At 41.6% G+C, this 23,748-nt stretch overlaps 1 protein-coding gene across 20 annotated transcripts in view; it reads left to right on the top strand.

Annotated features, from left to right (window-relative positions):
• Positions 1–23,748, top strand: part of dlg1b (discs large MAGUK scaffold protein 1b) — a 242,222-nt gene that overhangs the window by 129,658 nt on the left and 88,816 nt on the right. For all 20 annotated transcript variants that reach the window (XM_020467259.2, XM_031810895.1, XM_031810894.1 and 17 more), the window contains 2 exons: positions 4,035–4,159; positions 21,055–21,224. In XM_020467259.2, the coding sequence (XP_020322848.1) occupies positions 4,035–4,159; positions 21,055–21,224 (295 nt within the window). The remainder of the gene's footprint in view (positions 1–4,034; positions 4,160–21,054; positions 21,225–23,748) is intronic.

Here is a 23,748-nt window from a genome sequence, read left to right as displayed (position 1 = left end):
TGCATTTATTGCTTTTATTATAAAGGTGCTTTTTAAAAACTTAAAAATCGTGCTCTGTGTATGTATGTACAGTGGGGAGAACAAGTATTTTATACACTGCCGATTTTGCGAGACGGAATCTAAACAAGAAAATCATATTGTATGATTTTTAAGTAATTAATTTGCATTTTATTGCATGACATAAGTATTTGATACATCAGAAAAGCATAACTTAATATTTAATACAGAAACCATTGTTTGCAATTACAGAGATCATGTTTCCTGTAGTTCTTGACCAGGTTTGCAAACTGCAGCAGGGATTTTGGCCCACTCCTCCATACAGACCTTCTCCAGATCCTTCAGGTTTCGGGGCTGTCGCTGGGCAATACGGACTTTCAGCTCCCCCCAAAGATGTTCTTTTGGGTTCAGGTCTGGAGATTGGCTAGGCCACTCCAGGACCTTGAGATGCTTCTTACGGAGCCACTCCTTAGTTGCCCTGGCTGTGTGTTTCGGGTCGTTGTCATGCTGGAAGACCCAGCCACGACCCATCTTCAATGCTCTTACTGAGGGAAGGAGCTTGTTGGCCAAGATCTCGCGCGATACATGGCCCCATCCATCCTCCCCTCAATACGGTGCAGTCGTCCTGTCCCCTTTGCAGAAAAGCATCCCCAAAGAATGATGTTTCCACCTCCATGCTTCACGGTTGAGATGGTGTTCTTGGGGTTGTACTCATCCTTCTTCCTCCAAACACGGCGAGTGGAGTTTAGACCAAAAAGCTCTATTTTTGTCTCATCAGACCACATGACCTTCTCCCATTCCTCCTCTGGATCATCCAGATGGTCATTGGCAAACTTCAGACGGGCCTGGACATGCGCTGGCTTGAGCAGGTGGACCTTGCGTGCGCTGCAGGATTTTAATCCATGACGGCCTACTGTGTTACTAATGGTTTTCTTTGAGGCTGTGGTCCCAGCTCTCTTCATGTCATTGACCAGGTAGTTAACCATGTAGTTCTGGGCTGATCCCTCACCGTCCTCATGATCATTGATGCCCCACGAGGTGAGCTCTTGCATGGAGCCCCAGACCGAGGGTGATTGACTGTCATCTTGAACTTCTTCCATTTTCTAATAAATTGCGCCAACAGTTGTTGCCTTCTCACCAAGCTGCTTGCCTATTGTCCTGTAGCCCATCCCAGCCTTGTGCAGGTCTACAATTGTATCCCTGATGTCCTTACACAGCTCTCTGGTCTTGGCCATTGCGGAGAGGTTGGAGTCTGTTTGAGTGTGGACAGGTGTCTTTTATACAGGTAACGAGTTCAAACAGGTGCAGTTAATACAGGTAATGAGTGGAGAACAGGAGGGCTTCTTAAAGAAAAATTAACAGGTCTGTGAGAGCCAGAATTCTTACTTGTTGGTAGGTGATCAAATGCTTATGTCATGCAATAAAATGCAAATTAATTACTTAAAAATCATACAATGTGATTTTCTGGATTTTTGTTTTAGATTCCGTCTCTCACAGTTGAAGTGTACCTATGATAAAAATTACAGACCCCTACATACTTTGTAAGTAGGAAAACCTGCAAAATCAGCAGTGTATCAAATAGTTGTTCTCCCCACTGTATGTAATTTAGGCTCCACACCCATTGTAAAGCGGATTAATGTTCTTCAATTTAAGAAGTTATTTGGTGCTTTAGTTGTGATACAAACCTTAATAAAACATATAAGCCTATGGGCTATGCTACATGAGATGTGCAACTATGATTTGTAAAAGTTGCAAAAACAAAATGCGCTATTTGCCTTAAGCTGGGCATCATTCACAAGTGATAGGCTAAAATTGTCACCCATCACACTATTCTTGATTTAATATTGTCTTTACATATACTAGTTAATATATGCATGAAATTTGTTTTGATTTAGAATTGGACCATTATCATGCACATGTATCAAAAAAGGGGCAGCGGGAAACAATACATGTCATCTATGCACTTAAATAGTAAATGGAGTATGCTTTTCGCGGGGTTCATTTTCATGCCAGCCAGGTAGGCTATACTCCTGTTGTAAAAATAATCAATGTGCTTAATGTTAAGAAAGTTGAGAAATAAATATAGTAGGCCTAGCCTATAGAAAGCTGATGGTATCCTCTTTTAAATAGAGGTTCTCAGGCAATTGCATAGCCTATGGAAATGTTGCACAATTTGAGCTCATGGGTTCTCAACACGGAACCCAAACCGGCTTTGCGCCATTGTGCAGAAATGTTGTGCCCCCACACCAAATGCGATCACGACACGCAGATTAAAATATCAAAACAAACTCTGAACCAATTTCAGTAATGTGGGGACAGGTCGAAAAGCATTAAACATTTATGGCAATTTAGCTAGCTAGCTTGCACTTGCTAGCTAATTTGTCCTATTTAGCTAGCTTGCTGTTGCTAGCTAATTTGTCCTGGGATAAAAGTTATTTTACCTGAAATGCACAAGGTCCTCTACTCCGACAATTAATCCACACATAAAACAGTCAACCGAATCATTTCTTGTCATCTCTCCTTCTTCCAGGCCTTTTCTTCTCTGGACTTTTTATTGCAATTGGTAACTTTCCTAAATTAGGTGCATTACCGCTACCGACCTTACCATGTCACCATGTGGGTATAACCAATGAGGAGATGGCACGTGGGTACCTGCTTCTATAAACCAATGAGGAGATGGGAGAGGCAGGACATTCAGCCCGATCTGCGTCACAAATAGAACTGACTTCTGTTTTAGCCCTTGGCAACGCAGACACTCATTGGCGCGCGCGAACAGTGGGTGCAGTAATTGAAAAATATAGATTTCTACATTTATTTTGCAATGCGAGCAGTGTAGTCAGGGTACAAGTGTTTGATTCGATTTTCAATTACATTTGCATTGATGTTAGAGTGATTTGAGGGACAATAGAGTGGGGTACCAGACAGTTAGCAAGTTTGGTGGGCGACTAATGACCATCAGCAGCATCAGAGCTTGGAGAAGCCTAATTACCATGACAAAATGTCATGTGGAATTTGACTGTTGTCTAGACTCGTGACCGCTGGTGGGGCGGTAATTAGGTCACTGTAACAGCCTTACTCACAGCTCGAGTATGCAGCGTCTGTATGAATTCCATTTTTCTACTCAGATAATTCAGGGAATTCATTCAATTTGGTAATTACTTTGCAATTCGTCTCTTGGAATTGAGTGGAAATGGAACTGACCCCAACACTGCTCGTATAATACAGCACCATCAGGACCATAAAGTTCTGTCCTCTCAAGTTATCCTGTATTAAACAGCCAGCTCTCTTGTGTAGTACACTCCTCCAGTCTCTCCAATGTTCCACTCAAGTCTGACACACTCCAAGGCTGCATCCCAAATGGAACCATATTCCCTATATATGAGCACTATAAAGGGAATAGGGTACCATTTAGGACTTAGACCATGTCTCTGGCGTTATACGCATTTTGTTGCTTTGTGCACTCTTGCATTATGTAGCCATGTCTTAATCCTCCCAATGCACCCATGGTGATGTATTTTTGTTATGTTCCTTTTTTTATTTTGCGTGACCCATTTCAGCTGTACTTTCAAGTGCACGGTATTATTAGCGTAGCGTAAATAAAAAATGCCTCTCCGCAAGCTGTCTCCCTGGGAGCTCTTATCCCCTGCGCCCGCTGCCATTCCTAAGTAACAACGCACTCTGTGTGCTCCTACTGGCTTGGTGTGTTTTATAATGTGATAATACTGCCACTTTGTTGTAAATGCTTGATGACCATTTGGAAATTAGCCTGGTCCCAGATCTGGTTTGTGCTCTCTTGCCAACTCGTCTTGCATTACCGTAAAACTTGGTAAGACTGCACAAACAGTGGCGTAACAATAAACCTTAGGAGTAGGCAAGACTGCACAAACAAATCTGTTGTATGCAGTAGCAGTTTGTAATTGTTGACATGTATTATTATTATTATTATTCATAAATTAACATGGGATTTATATAGCGCTTTTAAAAGACCTAAAGGTGCTTATGGAGAAAGTGTGTTTGTGTGTCTTTGGTTTCTCCAGGGTAACTCTGGGCTGGGTTTCAGTATCGCGGGGGGAACGGACAACCCCCACATCGGTGAAGACCCCAGCATCTTCATCACCAAGGTCATCCCTGGGGGGGCGGCGGCCCAGGACGGACGACTCCGGTGAGTGAGGAACACACACACATATTAGAGGTGTGAACATGAAAACGTTAACCTTAAGAAAAAATCCCTAAGCGTGAAAGTCACAGTTATCACAACACAACAGGTCCCGATCATCAACATAAAGGGACAATTTCAATTAAAAAAATACCTAATGCAACAGTGTTGGAACATTAGTAAGAGATATGCATCTTTCAAATGATTATATAAAGTTCTCTGCACGCCATCGGCGTTAAGTTGGAAAAATTGTAGCGAAAGGCATGCGACAGCAGCAAAGTCCTGTATGGCAATACACTTTACAGAAGTTAAATGAAGTGGTGAAATGCAAACTTTTCCAGATGGAATTGAGGTACGGTAATGATGGTACCAGGGACGTCACCTGGCTTACCCTGTTCAGTCTATGCCATCGAAAGAGCAGGTGTTCCAAATGTTTTGTACACTCAGGGCCCTATATTCCACTAGGGCTGGGAATTGCCAGGGACCTCACGATATGATGTTATCACGATACTTATGTGCTTGTATTTTAATTATTGCGTTTGTATATGTATTGATACTGCCATTTTATTGCCATTTGATGTTCCAAACATTGTCTGCTGCATTGAGACGAGAGAGCATGAGAAAATTAGTTTTGATCAGTCGGAAATAAATGTACTGAAAACATGTTGGGTCACTATTTCAGAAGATAGGATGAAGAATACCAGTGTTGGTACAGCCGACTAGCGCAAAATAAATATTGCGATATTGTTAAAAGGATATGATACGATATAGCGTCAAAAATAATATTTAAATATGTAACTATCTATTTCCCCCCCCCCCATCCACCCTCAGCCAATGTCACACACGCAGCCGATTTTATCACATGTGTGCAGCGCATAGTCAATCACCGGACTACCCTGTATTAATACTAGGTAATTTCAACAGCTGTATGCATAAAAAGGTGCTGCCCATGTATCAGCAATTTGCTACATTATCAGCAATTTGCTGCATGTGCTACAAGGGGTAGTAAAACAATTTATCTTTGCTTCAGCAATATTAATCATGCCTACAAGTCTACAGAGGGATGGAGTGGTCTATAAATCAGTCAAACATTGGAATGACACCTCGAGTGCAGGACTGTGAGACTGCGTTGACAGTACTGATTGGCCAGGGAACATCAGCAACCATGTTCTGAAATCCTGTCACAAGGAATTGTCAGGTTTGTTCTCTGAGCTGTTCAATCACTTACTGAGGAAGCACACAATACCAGCTCTGTGGAAATGTTCCATCATATGCCCAGTGCTCAAGAAGAGCTGCCCTGCTGTTCTCAATGATTACCGCCCTGTTGCATTAACACCTCTCATAATGACACGTTTTGATCCACTCCCACATACAAAACAAGGTTGGAGACATTGTAGACCCCCTTCAATTTTCCTACAAGCAATAGAGAGGAGTGGACGATGCTCATGTACTTACTACACCTGGCTCCTTCCCATCTTGAAAAGAGTGCAATGCCCAGATGGTGGTTGTGGACTTTTCCAGTGCTTTTTAGCCAATACAGCCACTTCTAATGGGCAAGAAACTTTTGCATATGAACCATGTCCGAACCTCATTCTGTGGATTTTATATATTTTTTGTCAAATAGACCACAATGGGTGAGAATCAATGGTGAGTGGAGCACAAAGAAAACCATCTCATTGCTTGACATTAACTTTATATGTCTATGGTTTAAAACAGACCCAGGGACAGTTCTGGGACGACAAATCCAAAATTCATACAACCACTGCACATGAAATGTCACATCGTCTCATGTTCCTCCCCTCCAGCATTTGATGTTGCCGGTTTACTAACTACGGTCCTGGGAACCATCATTATGCACACCTGGCATTCATCGTTATGCGCACCTGCGCTTCATCATTAAGCACACCTTGACCTCCCCTTTATCTGGCACTCCCTTAGGTTCTTTCCCCAGTCAGTATTGTTTTCTGTTAATGTCTAGACGGTAATCCTACATTGTATCGTTCCATGTTTCTCGTTATATTAAACTTACCACCGGCTTCTCGACTCCCAGTGTCTACGTTACATTAATTAAACAATGTAAAAAAGCAATGAGGCTGATGCATCAGATCAGACCGTTTATCTTAAAATTGTTATAAAGTTTTATTTCTTCATAGCTCAAAATGTGAGCATGGCTGTAGGCTATGGGCTATGTTCCAAAATGCAATTAGCGGGAAAACATTGTTCTCAAAACTGCGCAAGCAGTTTCATGTGACAGAGATTGAAATACTGGTTAGAATATTAAAAAGGGGAAATCTAAAGATGCATCAACTACTACGGGTTGTTAGAGCTACTAATATGACTAGGGTTGTGCCTTTGGCTGCTGGACCATAAAATAACTTTGATTTTGAAAATCAATAGAACATGAGAAAAATGATGGTTTCAATGGCATATTAAGAGTTTATGAAATAATACCAACATGCGTATCTGTGTTCCCAGTCATAAATTAGGGCCTAATACATTTTTATTCTATAAACTCTATCATTGTGTCAAGTGCCTTAAAAAACATGTTATAGGTGTAGCAATTGGGATACACCAGATTTCGGGGGGGGCGTGGGGGGGTTAAAATCACCTTACATCATTTCACAAATAGTTTCATCTTCACTTATTCATTTTATACAATAATTACACGCAAACCTCATAAGAGGCACCTGTATAAACAGTGTTATGGTAGTGTGGCTGTATTGTCTTTCATCCTTGCAGACTTGTCAGGTAATTTTCGGGTCAATGCCTGGAGGTCAGTCAGAATTGGTGTCGAGGGAGTCTAGTGGTTTTACTACAAGTCACTGTACCTTCCACTATTGTAGTTGTGATAGGTATGAAGAAGTCTATTTCATAGCTATGTTATCCACGGAGGAGCTAACCTCACGACGGAAGTAAGCATTGGACCAGTCGTACGTGCTGTGATCATGGTTCATGACTTCTAATAACTTTACTCCTGAATGGAGGGTTCTATTTATTAGTGGCATGTGTGTTAACCGTCAGAAAAGTGTTCTCTGAGTGACTCTGAGTGACTCCTATGTCGCTGTTGTCAAGTTTAATTTGATTGGTTAGGTCACTAACCTTCTTACTGATTGTAGCTGGACTGACTGTTGCTGGTATTGGTACTGGTACTCAAGGGGACCAGTTATCCTACCGATTTATTCTGAAATATTATCCTACCGGAACACATGATTAGAGCATTTTACTAGTTGTAATTGTAGTTGAACCTACACATGGCAATTTATATATTTTTTGCCATTTGTTTGAGGTGTAGGTTCACTGGACTTCTTCTACGACCAGTGTGGTACACCTCAGTAATATCTTAGATGTGTTCTAAGATTGTCCCCGTCTAGGGGCCCGTCTTTTCCTCACTGTTCTCATAGGTGAGTTTACAACTAGATTTGTTTTATGCTCTGACGGGCTTGTACGGTGTTGCCCGTAGTCTCGACACCGCAACCAGCCTCGATGAGGCTCATCAAGGGTCTGGGCTACTATTCCTTCCCTTTGTGTCTCAGCACACCCCACCAGTGTTGGTATCTGAGGTGCAAAAGAAAAGGTCAGACCCTATGTATGAGTTGTCAGCGACCGCGTTATGAGAATGGTACAGCCATTTCAACCAAATCTCCTGGTGTTTGTGCTTCAAAACGCTCATTGGCTGTCGAGGCCTGTCAGTCACCAATGCATCCGCGTGTGGCAACCTCTTCAGTACCTGCGAACTGAGATGGGGATATCGGTCTGTGATATCGCAAAGTGTTTCACCAGTGGAAGTTATCGGGTCAGTTGCTGGACTGACACCATTGGTGTCATTGTAAGGGGTGACAGTCCCCCACAAAACGGAAGGTGTATCATCGGAAGCAGAGTATACTCTGCGCATTGATATTTTTCTTGCTGAGACGGCTGCAGTGCTTGCGGAACTGTCCGACGGTCAAGAGAAGTTCATCTCAACTACCGTATTACAGGACTGCAAGGAGGAGGGAAGTTGCTCATTCACAGAGACAGCTGGCTCGAAATCATGAAAAGAATGGTCAATCAGGTTGGCTGATGAAATGTGTCGATGTATCGTAATATAGGTTTCTAAATGTCTTTTTCCAAAGTGGTGCTTTCGACAGATACCCCTCGTGAATGACTGCATTGCAGCTAGCGTTAGGGGGAGACAGTGTGGTCAGTGAAGAAGGCACTGTGGTCTGTGACCATACCTGGTTGGTTTTCCAATCCATCAGTGGGAGTAACCGATCCATCAAGTCTGCTCCAAGTAGCAGGGGTACAGATTCTAGGCTGGTAACATACACAGGGTGAACGAGCAATACGTCCTGGAAGTGTAGTTTCAGCATGACTCTCAATGTGAGAGGCGAGGTAGTCTGAGTGACACCTCAAAGTGTAGTGTCACATCGTTCCAGTTTTAACCAACATTTAGGTGGTTTCAATGCCCTTTTGAGATTATTGAACAATGTTTGAGGGATGAGTGATATTGTCGCACCCGACTCAATTAGCGCATGACAAGTTAAGCAGTTCTCCAGGTCTGTTTCCAGGTATGGGCATTTAGATTCGTGTTTAGTGGACCTATTCCCCACAAAGTGGAGAGGTCGTTCGCAAAGACATGATGTGCCATTTCTGTTCAGATCAACTTTTCAGATTTTGAGTGGGCTTGGCTTTAACGAAACATTTTGCCTTTTTCTTCGCAACCTTTGAATCAGTCTATAGACAAAGCCTGTGGGCTTGTTTCTTGATCAAGAGGGCCCTGGGTAGGATCTCGAGTGAGAGCGGGAGAAATTTGAGTTTTAACATCCTTGCTATGGTTGTTGTATCCTGCGGACCTGGTGTCCAGTAATTTCCCGTCTAGTGTGACTTTTACCCTTTTCTCAAATTGTTCTCGCTATAGTTCTTCACGTAGTGGAACTTCTGGAGAACATTGGTTTATGTTTTGATCGTCCTTCAACCCGTTGTTACCCTTGTGCTCTGACACTTTGTGTGGGTTGGATGCAGGAACGTAGTGAACAGGTCGATTGTTGTAGTAGTCGTATTGATGGCGACGTACTTTACAGTTATTTGGACCGCAGAGGTTATTGGAATCGTGGTTTCGTGGTATAAACCGTTGTTGTGCGTCGTCTCTCAACGCTCCAATACCTGATAATGCACACTCTAACTGAAGTGAGTGCTCCTGGTCAAACTTCAAAACCGAGCAGTCAGGGCTCTTAGCGTTGTGCTTGAAAGCTCTCTGAGTTGTAAGATAGGCAAGCCAACGTGGGCTGCAGGGCCCAAGTAGGTAATGAAGGTGGGATACATGTTCGACAGAAACATTCAAACAGAATGGTAACAGCTCTTCCATTCCTCTTTCAGTGAGTAGGCCAAAGTAAGCTGAACGAAGCCTATGATAGTAAGCTTTTGGGTGTTCGTTCCGAGGTTGTTTGACTGTGTTAGGCAGTGAGCTATCGTGTTTGTGAGGCGCAGAACCACCGAATTCTAATTTCAAAGCTGTGGCAAGTTTAGCGTAGTCATTTAACACATGTTGCTGTTGTAGACGAATGTTGTCACATGCTATTCGACGTTCACTTCAACAGGTAAACCCTGTCAGAACCCGTAGCGTTCGGGTATCCATCCAATGCGTCCTCTTGTCAGCTCGGTACGTCTCAGTATCATTTGGTGGACCTGGAACGGGGTCAAAGGTGGGGAAATTTTGTCAAGGTATTCCGTGCCACGCGGGCAGAGAGGGTTGGCTTCTTCCTGTGGGGAAATTGGGGCCAAGAGGAGAAGCCAAGCTTTGGCTTTGTTGGCCAAGAGGCACCATACTACTCAGTGCCGAATGGCCAAGAGGAGAAGACTGAGGGACACATGAGGGAGGCAAAGTCTGAAACCTATCGTCTTTACTCCTGTGAGTACAGGGCTCCGGTTGCTTGGAAGGGTAGTCATGCTGTAGAGCGGGACAATTCTGGACTTCCTCCAGATGGTACCTAAGGGTGATATTCTGCTGCATTGCAGAGTCCACTTGAGCGCTTAGAGCACTTGCTCCTTTCGGTCTCAAACTTCTCTGTCATGGTTTGCAGATGGAGGTCCTGAGTACGGAGTTCTCTCATCATTCATTTAGTCAGCGACTTCAATGAGTGCTGCTGACTTTTCATCCAACTTCGTCATTGTGTTCATTAACTGATCGTCTTTGGTCTACAGCATTAGACCTGTTTGTAGAGAACTCTTCAGATTTATCTAGTTTGGTGTGGACATCATCGTATTTAGTTTTGGCTATATCGAGTTATTCCTGTAGCATATGATTTTGTTCCTGTAGAAGACAATTTTGTTGAAGATTTTGTGCTTGTTCATCGTCACAAGTTTTTGAAATGACATTTGATTGTTCAGTTTTCAACCGCATTTGTCATTGGTTTCCCGGTTCTCCCCACCTGTTCCTTTGTCTACTGTTACCTGCTCGTGCTTCAGCGGTGAACTGCGGTATTAGACTGATGCCCATTTCGGATGGCAAGACATCAGGGCTAGATTGGAGAGAACCTTTACGAGGCCTGCCCCCGATGGTTGATTTTGGAGAGCGTTGTTGTCTGCTGTTTTTCCGCTAATGGCGTAATTAGGGTTGGTATCACTGAGGTCACAGATCTATCCATTTATGGGTGGAGGTTAACTAATTAGCGGGCGAGTGGGGACAACCCCCTCTGATAGCTTTCACATTATTAGAACATTTGAAAGGAAAAATGGTTTTCCTAATTTTCCAAAGTTTGGTTTTGGAATATGTTGGGAGCTGCAAAGACGATTGAAATCTATTTATAGACATTAATGAACCATCAGTACTGTAGGAGTTGGACGTGAATGAATTTGAAAAAGCGAATACAATTAATGAATCAATGATAATGATTAATCATACCTGGATAGGCTATCTGGGAATTAAACTTTAAATTAACATTGGAAGTTGGCTCATCTAGGTTACTATTGCAAAGTTTTTAAAATGTCTAATTTAATTGGAAGAACCTAGAAAAGGTATGTTTGACTATTTATCTTATTAAATTGAATGAGACAATGATATCCAAGTTCTGATTGACTGGATTATCACAAAGTAACCAGTAGTTTAAATGTTAGTGTACATTCACCACTAGGTTGACTTCTCCCTAAGGCCAAAGCCACATGGGATTCCCGCTGGAGGCAGGACGTCCGTCAGTACTGGGGTTTACTGAATGTGCTTTGCAAAAGCAAATTTTACTGATTGATCTATTTTAATGATAAATCAAGCCTGTATAGGCTATCTGGGAATTTAACTTTAAAATAACCTGAGAGCGTCTCTTCATCTAGGTTAATGTGGAAAAAGTTTAAATGGTCTCATTGTAGAAAACCCAATCAATTACTTGAAAAGTAAATCTGGCAATTTCACTTGTTAATTAAATTGAATAAGACATATTAAAATATCTGAAGAGTTATATTAGGAAAATGATAACTTTGTAATCTGAAGATTTTCCTTGGTGCTCCGACTTCCTAGTTAATTACATTTACATTATTAGTTTAACTTCATATGGCTGCAGGGGCAGTATTGAGTAGCTTGGATGAAAAGGTGCCCATTGTAAATGGCCAGCTCCTCATTCTCAGTTGCTAATATATGCATATTATTATTAGTATTGGATAGAACACACTCTAGTTTCCAAAACTGTCAAAATATTGTCTGTGAGTATAACAGAACTGATATTGCAGGCGAAACCCTGAGGAAAATCAAAACAGGAAGTGGCCTCTATTTTGAAAACTCCATGTTCCATAGCCTCCCTTTGCTGGATTTAAAGGGATATGAACCAGATTCCTTTTCCTATCGCTTCCTCAATGTGTCAACAGTCTTCAGATATAGTTTCAGGCTTTCACTTTTAAGTGATCACATAAGTTTTGCTTGTGCAACAGAATTTGGACAGCCATTGTTTCCCCCTCTCCTACTGTGAAAGACATTTGCAGGTGATATATTAATTTAATTGCTTTTCAGATTTTTGTGACCGAGCTACCTGATGCTAAGTGTACTTAATGTTTTATCGTACGATCGATAAACTTACACAAACGCTTGGATTGCTTTCGCTGTAAAGCGTCATTTCAAAATCTGACACGACAGGTGGATTAACAAAAGGCTAAGCTGTGTTTTCATGAATATAAATATTTATAGTAATATTTATTGTATGTAGCGCTATGCTATTCAGCGGTTGTTGATGACACTTATCCCGATAGGGGGATTGCAGCCATAACAGGTTAATCACGTAATAATATTTACAGAGAATTGATTTGATAAAATAATAGTTCACTTTAATGATGCCAAAGGCACAACATATTATGACGCCCCGTGCGAGGAATCTAAAATAGAATTGGACTTTGCTGTTGAATTTTATATATATAAATATAAATTGTGCAAACAGAATAGTACAAACAGACTACAAACAGACTGCTTTGTATACAAATTGGTTGCGTGTGTTTCCATTTGAACAAGCTATTTATAAGCGCCAACAATCAGTTGTAAATTCCAGATTTAGTCCGATTATCGCAATTGACTGGATATCTTAACATGATCCAGGTTTGGGTGTCACCTAATTATTTTTCAAGAAATATACTGGCGATTCTTCACCCCCAGGGATCGCAGAAAGCTGAATTCCAACGGAAGTACAAAGGATGGGACTTCTGTCGCGCAAGGCGGATGAATTTCAACGTGACACAGGAAAAAGAAAATACTGTTTCCCTTTGTTAGCTTAGCCTCTCGTGCAAGCTAATCCTACTTTGTACAGAAATCTCACTTCCAAGCACAAAATAGAGTCCCCTTCACCATGGAAAGGGGGGGGTTTAACTAGTGACATCTCACATTAGCCCATTCGGCATACTTTGCTAGCATGATGTTGACCGGAGCGTCACAGTACGTAAATACAGGTATGCCTGTGGCCTACCCACACTGGCTTAGCACAGTAGGCGGACAGAATACTTCGGCTCGGACGCCGAACAGATCTATCCTCTAATGTCTAACCTTACTGGCTCTATGCCATTGCTCTAGAAATTAATATTTTGGCCTAGCGGACTAATCTGGAATTTACAATTGATTGCTCTGACTATCGACACACGACCGGTTGGCGCTTCTAAATAGCTTGTTCAAATGGAAACACACACGCAACCAATTTGTATACAAAGCAGTCTGTTTGTACTATTCTGTTTGCACAATATTTATATATATATATATATATATATATATATATATATATATATATATATATAAAATTCAACAGCAAAGTCCAATTCTATTTAAGATTCCTCGCACGGGGCGTCATATGTTGTCTTTGGCGTCATTAAAGTGAAGACTGTTATTTTATTAAATCAATTCTCTGTAATTATTACGTGATTATGAATGAATTATTCTTTAACTCACGTTAGTCTCATTCCAAACGTCGTACATCTGCACGAACCCAGCCTTTATTATGAATCATCCATACATCAATTGTCTTAATAATTGATTTACAAACTAAATAATCACAGAATGCATAAACACACGAACAGTAGATATGGTTACAAGGAAATGATAGGGGAGGTTCGCTAGTGGACTAAGCCGATATGACGGCTTGGCGATCAAAGGGAAGTGGGTGTGGACTGAGAAGGACGGGAAAGACAAAAAGGAGTCACTACACAGTTGATAATTATATTAATTGAAATGCTAATCCTTTGCACATGAACGCTCATTTATTCAGGAATAATTGCAATCAATATATATTTACGCTCAGTGTGTCATCGTGATCTCTATTGGATCTCTACTTCTGCTTCCCTGAAGTCTTTCATGGTTAGAATGGATACTTCAGAGTACCATTCAGAAATGTTCTTATAGAAATAGATGTTTTAGCAGTTGTCGGTCTTCGCACCCCAGGTTGACATAATTTCTAGCTGCAGACTAGTAATTAGTATCTAAGATTTGCTCTTATTCTGTTGGGATCGATAGTCTCAGAGTTTAACCATTTCCCGCCTTACAATGCTCCACGTGGTACTTTAAAGGGAATACAATTCTCTTTCATTAAAAGGTTTAACATCACCTTGATTGATTTTACAAATAGTTTCATCTTTACTCGTTCATTTTATACAATAATTAGATGCAAACCTCATAACGGAGGCACCTGTATAACAGAGTTATGGTTATGTGGCTGTATTGTCTTTCATGAGATCACAATTATGAAACAAAACGGACCGGGTCGTAGCTGGCTTCTCCAACAACCGTTTACACATTCTCCAATACATGGATATTGTTCAGTTCTCAAGTTGTGTGATGTAGAAGAAGTTCATTTGTTCTACTGTGAAACTCTCTCTCTATACTGCATGGCCAGGAGGAGAGAGTCTCCTCCAGGAATTTACAACCTGGAATAACAGAACCTGGGTGTAGGAGGGAGAGAGGGGGAAGCCACTAGTTATACCCAAAGAGGGCCACGACATGACAGTAGGTAGCAGCCTCTCTGTGTCAGTGATGGCTGTTTAACAGTCTGATGGCCTTGAGATTAGAAGCTGTTTTTCAGACTCTCGGTCCCAGCTTTGATGCACCTGCACCTGTACTGACCTCACCTTCTGGATGGTAGTGGGGTGAACAGGCAGTGGCTCGGGTAGTTGTTGTCCTTGATGATTTTTTTGGTCTTCCTGTGACATCGGGTGCTGTAGGTGTCCTGGAGGGCAGGTAGTTTGCCCCCGGTGATGTGTTTTACAGACAGCACCAGCCTCTGGAGAGCCTTGCAGTTGTGGACGGTGCAGTTGCCCTACCAGGCGGTGATACAGCCCGACAGGATGCTCTCAATTGTGCATCTGTAAAAGTTTGTGAGACAAATTTCTTCAGCCTCCTGCGCCACACTGTCTGTGTGGGTGGACCATTTCAGTTTGTCCGTGATGTGTACGCCGGGATCTTAACTTTCCACCTTCTCCACTGCTTTCCAGTCGATGTGAATAGGGGAGTGCTCCCTCTGCAGTTTCCTGAAGTCCATGATCATCTCGTTTGTTTTGTTGACGTTGAGTATGAGGTTGTTTTCCTGACACCACACTCCGAGTGCCCTCACCTCCTCCCTGTAGGCTGTCTCGTCGTTGTTGGTAAGCAAGTCCACTACTGTGTCTGCAAACTTGATGATTGAGTTGGAGACATGCATGGCCATGCAGTCACGGGTGAACAGGATGTACAGGAGGGGGCTGAGCACAGACCCTTGTGGGGCCCCAGTGTTGAGGATCAGCGAAGTGGAGATGTTGTTTCCTACCTTCACCGCCTGGAGCTGCCTGTCAGGGTGTCCAGGACCCAATTGTACAGGGCGGGGTTGAGACTAGAGGTCGACCGATTATGATTTTTCAACGCCGATACCGATTATTGGAGGACCATAAAAGCCGATACCGATTAATCGGCCGATAAAAAAAAAAATGTAATTTAATAATGACAATTACAACAATACTGAATGAACACTTATTTTAACTTCGTATAATACATCAATAAAATCAATTTAGCCTCAAGTAAATAATGAAACATGTTCAATTTGGTTTAAATAATGTAAAAACAAAGTATTGGAGAAGTAAAAGTGCAATATGTGCCATGTAAAATATGTGCCATGTAAGAAAGCTAACATTTCAGTTCCTTGCTCAGAACATGAGAACAAATGAAAGCTGGTGGTTCCTTTTAACATGAGTCTTCAATATTCCCAGGTAAGAAGTTTTAGGTTGTAGTTATTATAGGAATTTTAGGACTATTTCCCTCTATACCATTTGTATTTCATTAACCTTTGACTATTGGATCTTCTTATAGGCACTTTAGTATTGCCAGTGTAACAGTATAGCTTCCGTCCCTCTCCTCGCTCCTCCCTGGGCTCGAACCAGCAACACAACGACAATTAGCGCACGCTAACTAGCTAGCCATTTCACTTCGGTTACACGAGCCTCATCTCGGGAGTTGATAGGCTTGAAGTCATAAACAGCGCAATGCTTGACGCACAACGAAGAGCTGCTGGCAAAACACACAAAAGTGCTGTTTGAATGAATGTTTACACGCCTGCTTCTGCCTACCACCGCTCAGTCAGATTATATGCAATAGCAGGAAACGCTAGATAATATCTAATATCATCAACCATGTGTATTTAACTAGTGATTATGATTGATTGTTTTTTATAAGTTTAATGCTAGCTAGCAACTTACCTTGGCTTACTGCATTCGCATAACAGGCAGCCTCCTTGTGGAGTGCAACGAGAAAGAGGCAGGTCGTTATTGCGTTGTACTAGTTAAGTTTGCAAGATTGGATCCCCCGAGCTGACAAGGTGAAAATCTGTCATTCTGCCCCTGATCAAGGCAGTTAACCCACTGTTCCTAGGCTGTCATTGAAGATAAGAATGTGTTCTTAACTGACTTGCCTAGTTAAATAAAGGTGTAAAAAATATATATATATTTCCGATAGTTATGAAAACTTGAAATCGGCCCTAATTAATCACCCATTCCGATTAATCAGTCGACCTCTAGTTGAGACCCAGGTCCTCAAGCTTAATGTTGAACTTGGAGGGTACTATGGTGAGCTGTAGTCAATGAACAGCATTCTTACATAGGTATTCGTCTTGTCCAGATGGGATAGGCCAGTGTGATGGCGATTGCATCGTCTGTGGACCTATTGGGGCAGTATGCAACTTGAAGTGTGTCTTGGGTGACAGGTAAGGTGGAGGTGATATGATCCTTGACTAGTATCTCAAAGCACTTCATGATGACAGAAATGAGTGCTACAGGGCAATCGTAATTTAGTTTAGTTATCTTTGCCTTCATTGGTACAGGAACATTGGTTGCCATCTTGAAGCATGTGGGGACAGCAGGCTGGGATAGGGAGAGATTGAATATGTCCATAAACACACCAGCTGGTCTGTGCATGCTTTGAGGACACGGCTAGTGATGCCGTCTGGGCCTTGCGAGGGTTAACGCGTGTAAATGTCTTACTCACGTCAGCCACGGAGAAGGAGAGGGGTGGAGACTGCAGTCCTTGGTAGCGGGCCATGTCGGTGGCACTGTATTATCCGTAAAGCAAGCAAAGAAGATGTTTAGTCTGGAAGCAAGACGTCCTTGTCCGTGACGTGGTGAATTTTCTTTTTGTAGTCCGTAATTGCCTCTAGACCCTACCACATTTGTCTGAGCCGTTGAAATGCAACTCCACTTTGTCCCTATGCCGACATTTCGCTTGTTTGATTGCTTTGCGGAGGGAATAACTACACTGTTTAAAATTGGCCATATTCCCAGTCATTTTTCCATTGTTAAATGCAGTAGTTGGATAGGTCCAGTCACGGGTGCATCCTGTTTGATTTTCTGCCTATAGGGACGGTAGGAGCAAAATAGAGTCATGGTCGGATTTGCAGAAAAGAGGGTGGGGGAGGGACTTGTATGCTTCGCGGAAGTTAGAGTAGCCGTGATCCAGAGTATTGCCCACATGAGTGCTACAATCAATATGCTGATAGAATTTAGGTAGCCTTGTTCTCAAATTTGCTTTGTTAAAATCCCAGCTTTAATAAATGGTGCCTCGAGATATATGGTTTCCAGTTTGCATAGAGTCCAGTGAAGTTCATTGAGGGCCGTCGGGGTATTGGCTTGAGGCGGGATATACACGGCTGTGATAACCAAAGATAATTATCTTGTGAGATAGTATGGTCTGCATTTGATTGTAAGGAATTCTTGGTCAGGTGAACAAAAGGACTTGAGTTCCTGTATGTTGTTACGGCTACACCATGAGTCGTTAATCATGAAGCATACACCCCCGCCCTCCTCCTTCCCAGAGAGATGTTTATTTCTGTCGGCGTGACGCATAAAGAAATCCGGTGGCTGTACCGACTCCGACAACATATCCTGAGTGAGCCATGTTTCCGTGAAACAGAATGTTACAATCCCAGATGTCTCTCTGGAAGGCAACCCTTGCCTTAATTTTGTCTACCTTGTTATCTAGAGACTGGACATTGGCGAGTAATATACTCGGAAGCGGTGGGTGGTGTTCTTCAATTAGTGGAGTGTTTCCAATGTATTCTGATGGATATAAATTAGAATATACGTTTTTGACATTGTCTATTTCATTGTTGTCAGAGGTGGGCATACCATCATTGTCATTTATTTGTGCAATTGTATGCAATGTGGCAGATTGACATAGTTGGTGAGCTAGTATTTCACAGGGTGTTTTTTGAAGAGCATATTGCCTGTCTATGCTCAGGATACGTTCTGTAAACGTCTTCATTTTTTGTTGTCATTTTTATCTTTGGTGAACGCAATCATTTGACCACTAAGGTAAGCTTTCATTGTTTCCAATGAAAGCTTACCCCCCTACCCCTTTGGGGTAGCGGGCAGTATTTTGACATTCGGATGAAAAGTGTGCACAAAGTAAACTAACTGCCTGTTATTCAGGCCCAGAAGCTAGGATATGCATATAATTGGTAGATGTGCATAGAAAACACTAAAGTTTCTAAAACTGTTAAAATAATGTCTGAGTATAACAGAACTGATATGGCAGGCAAAACCTGAGGACAAACCATCCCCCCCCAAAATAATTTCAGCTTACCACTTTTTACTCCCATATTGCAGTTCCTAGGTCTTCCACTAGATGTCAACAGTCTTTAGAATAAGTTTCAGGCTGGTTTTTGGAAAAATTAGCCAGAAATTGTAGTTTTTCTAGGTGGCTCCCATTTTTGCTGTTGTAGTTCCAAGCGCTTGGAAGAAAGCGCGTTCTTTGGTATTGTTTTAAAGACAATAACGATTCTCCCTCTTAAATTGTATCATTTATTTGATTTGCGTATTAGGAGACCTAAGGGTTGATTCTAAATGTTTGACTTGTTTGGAAAAGTTTATTAGTAATTTTTGGGGTTCATTTTGTTTGCATTTTGAAGGAGGGAAAATGGGTGGATTATTGACTGAAGCGCTCCAGCTAAACTGAGTTTTTATGGAAATAAAGGACAATTATCGAACAAAGGGACCATTTTTGATGTAACTTGGACCTTTTGGAGTGCCAACAGAAGAAGATCATCAAAGGTAAGGCATTTTTTTATATTGCTATTTCTGACTTGTGTCGCACCTGCCTGGTTGAAATATGATTTTCATGTGTTTGGAAGCGGGGCGCTGTCCTCAGATAATCGCATGGGTTGCTTACGCCTTAAAGTCTTTTTGAAATCTGACACGGCGGCTGGATTAACAAGAAGTTAAGCTTTATTTTGATGTATAACGCATATATTTTCAAGAATGTTAAATATTTGAATTTAGTGTTTTTGAATTTCGCGCTCTGTAATTTCACTGGATGTTGGCCAGGTGGGACGCTGTTGTCCCACCTACCCTAGAAAGGTTAACACATTTTTGGTTACTACATGACTGCTTTGTTTACTACATGATTTTTTTACTATATTCTACAATGTAGAATATTGTAAAAATAAAGACAAACCCTTGCATGAGTCGGTGTCTCAGCTTTTGGATCTATAGGCTACGCACTTGCAGATCCACTGCTTAAACGTGTAGCCATCATGTGCACATCCGTCAGTTTTGCATCCCTAAATGATCCCAGATTGTCTGGGGTCTTAGAGTAATATGTTTGTGTGGATAGGACCCAGGATATTACTCACGCAGCCTACTAGCACAGCATAGAAAGAGGAGCATTGAGAGGGTGACTGTCGCAAATTGCAGACCTGGGTTCATATTGTGCCCGAATGAACACGACCCTGAACAGTAACACCCTGGCAGGTAACATAATTCAATATCCCGACAGTCACTGACAGACACAAGCTTCCCTGTGGACCCCACAGACACGCCCACAGGGTCAGAGTGCTTGGGTGCTTTCATCACCTCATCAATATTACACTAGTCCCCGGCAGAAGAACTTAATACAGCCGTTGACAAGTGTCAAGATAAGCCAGAGTCACAATAGTGGACGTGAGCCAGTGTGACATTCTCCATCGACGGAGGAGGGTCAAATATGGCACCCGATGTAGGTTTTGGTTGCGCAAGTTTGAGAAAGCTCAAAGGGGTACAGGGTCAGTTCCATTTTATCTAGTCAATTTGGAAAGGTAAAGAGATCTGAGATATTTCCTGATGTTCTTGGTCATTTTCAAGTCATTTTATATACATACATACACGTAACTGCCAAAATAAAGGAAACCCCAACATAGTGTGTTAATAGGACATTGGGCCCTTACCAGCTGCCAGAACAGCTTCAATGTTTCTTGGCATAGATTCTGCAAGTGTCTGGAACTCTATTGGAGGGATGCGACACAATTCTTCCACAATAAATTCCATCATTCAGTGTTTTGTTTATGGTGCTGGAAAACAGTCTCAAGTGCCGCTTCATAATCTCCCATAATTGTTTATTTGGGTTGAGATCTGGTGACAGACACCATTTTTAAACTCCCTATGCTCCTTTGAGACTACTCTTTCAAAGTCACTGAGATCTCTTCTAGACATGGTAGCCAAAATAAAGGGCAACTGGGCCTTTTTATACATGAACATAGTACAATGTTCTTACACTTACTGTCCACTCTTACCTAAAGTAAGTGTATTACTCCATTTTTTGTTTTTGTCATTTTAATCTTTTGTTGGCAATTTACCTTCAGGTCTTGTGACTGGAAAATATGAGTAGGTCGTACATGCTCATGACAAGTGTTACAAAGCATTATACCTGCATCATAATGGATTACACCTGCAGACTTTAAAAGTGAAGTTCAGTTTTTCGTAACAGGATGGTTCCCCACCCTGAAAGTAGTCTATGGCCAATAGAAACTGTAATCCATGGTTAGTTTTTCTTCGAACAGTCACTACAAACTGAGGAACCAATTGACTTTAAGTTGTAAAATACTGAACTTGTCCTTTGAGTAATGAGTTGGCTGAAATTATGATTGGATTATGGGACCCCACCCTGGCTTTAACTGTCATTCCTCTTCACCCCGGTGAAGGGTCAACGACGTCATCCTGCGGGTGAATGAGGCAGACGTGCGGGACGTGACCCACAGTCGGGCAGTGGAAGCTCTGAAGGAGGCCGGGTCGCTGGTGCGCCTCTACGTCCGCCGGAGGAAGCCTGTCTCTGAGAAGGTGATGGAGATCAAGCTAGTGAAAGGACCCAAAGGTACACAGCAACATCACAAGTGTTAAATCAACTAATAGTGTTACATTTAATTCAACACACTTATCCACACTACAGCGTTAATGCTACATGAAGCTTTTTTAGAGGGCCCAAAGGTAGTGTAGGGGAGACTATTTTGGAGTTGTTTCTTAAAATATGATTTACTTTAACACTTTGTAGTGATTTCAAAATGTCACACAAAAATGTACTTTTGTGACGTGCTCTATCATTATCAGTCGTTGTTGCATTTGCTAATTAGCATTAGAAAACTATTTGTTTTAATCTCTAAATCAAAGTATAATTACACTTTTAAGCCTCAGATAAGATCAAAACAAGTTTTTTGGCTAGCTAACAGTCAACTGACAAGCTAGCTAACAAGCTGTTTGGTTTGCTAGCCAGGCCTCGTATTTCCCGGTGCCACCAACGACCATGGTAAGTTGTGTATGGGACAGTTGTAACACTGTCTTCAGTGGTAAAAATTTGGTGTAATTGAAATATTATGATTTTTTTGAACTGATATTTGGATGAAAATAAACTAAGTTGACATTATCTTTTTATCTGTTAAGCGTGTAATATTGCCCAGAACTGAGGATCCAAAATATTATATTTTGCATTAGCATTACAAAAAGTGTAAATTTTTCTGAAGTATTATCTTGGTTGCACTACCAAAGTTGATGTAAATGTGTGAATGTGTCTATGTAATTACATATATAATTTTAAGTAAGGGGTGACGTACAGCATTGCGTTACACCTAACCCCAAGCATAGAACTCTTTCCAAATTAGTCTTGTGAGAACATACATCTTGTGAGAACAATAATTGTCATCAACTATACCTCATCGTACTGATAAAAAATGATATGTTTAGATACATGCATAATTTTCTACAGGTCAATAATCAAAACTGAGGTGGCAAAAAAAGTAAGGCTTCCTCAATTGAAATAAATGGACCAGTGTTACAATTGTCCCCGGTCTCCCTTACTTCTCTATAGGGCCCAAATGTAGTGTACTCCATACATTTCAGGGCCAAAAGGTAGTGTGATCCATACATTTCAGGGCCAAAAGGTAGTGTACTCCATAGGGGTGTGGACGTTAAAAGGTTTCACAATATCTACTAAGTTAACAAATAGATTTTTTTTAAGATGGTCATAAAATTTATAATTTAGCCATTTGATTTAGAATTTTAGGACCCCTGTAGGTATAAAAAAAAGACACATTTGCACATTGCACAGATGGTCAAAAATAATTCATAAGAAATAAAGCTTTGAAGTGTCTGTCCTATATCTGAGAGAACTCTGAGGGGAAAAAAAACTTTTTAGACCCATGTTTTGGTACTGTTATTCGTGACACCTTTGTTTTTTTTTACCCCCTATGCACGCTGTTCCATTTCTACAGCCCGGTACTAGGTTACCTTCAGACGACTCCCCTGAAGCGTGTGTGCTTTGTAGAGCAAAACAACCACCAATTTCATATTTGTGAGAGCCTACCCTTTTTATTGGTGACAATAACCGTTGTCGCTCCAACGGTTCAGTCTGGACAGTTGGTTTTGGGAGAAACCCTCTTCGAAATGACGACATCCGAGACAGTTCTGCTGTAAAGCTTGTGGATGATGTAGAGCAGAACAACCAACACTGGTGCTCGTGAGAGTCACCTTTTGTTGGTGGGGACTTATTCGTTTGTAGCTCAAATGGTTCAGGTTTTAGACAATTTCGTGACATTTTCTTGTCCGGATCCTCTCGTGTAGAAAAAGACTGCTTTCACAAGAACTATGTCTTTGTAAAAAGGGGATTGAGCTGCAGCTGTTACAAGAAACATCGCTAGAATAAACACATGGGGAGCTATTCAATATTCAAAATGGTATCACTGTGTGACGCTAGGGAGTGTCAATCAACTTTAGAGGTTTAAACGAAATTGGGATCCTTAACAAAAAAAAAACATTAAAAAACAGAAATTCACCTTTCAGCTAGACAATAACCTAAAACACAAGGCCAAATATACTCTGTAGATGCTTACCAAGATGACTTTGAATGTTCCTGAGTGGCCTAGTTAGTTTTCACTTAAATCAGGTTCTTGGTCACCTCTGTAACCAAGGGCCTTCTCCCCCGATTGCTCAGCTCTAGAAAGAGTCTTGGTGGTTCCAAACTTCTTTCCTTTAAGAATGATGGAGGCAACTGTGTTTCTGGGGACCGTCAATGATGCAGAAATGTTTTAGTCGTGCCTCGACACAATCCTGTCTCGGAGCTCTACGGACAATTCCTTTGACCTCATGGCTTGGTTTTTGCTCTGACATTCTCTGTCAACTGTAGGACAGGTGTGTGCCTTTACAAATCATGTCCAACCAATTGAATTTACCACAGGTGGACTCCAAGTTGTAGGATAATCTCAAAGATGATCAATGGAAACAGGATGCACCTAAGCTCAATTTCCAGTCTCATAGCAAAGGGTCTGAATACTTATGTAAATAAGGTATGTTTTTTATTTGCAAAAATGTCTAAACCTGTTTTCACTTTGTAATTCTGGGGTATTGTG

This window comes from Oncorhynchus kisutch, linkage group LG30, assembly GCF_002021735.2.
Source record: "Oncorhynchus kisutch isolate 150728-3 linkage group LG30, Okis_V2, whole genome shotgun sequence".
NCBI lineage: Eukaryota > Metazoa > Chordata > Actinopteri > Salmoniformes > Salmonidae > Oncorhynchus > Oncorhynchus kisutch.
The sequence above is the reverse complement of the archived record's forward strand: the minus strand, read 5'-3'. Positions and strand labels throughout refer to the sequence as shown.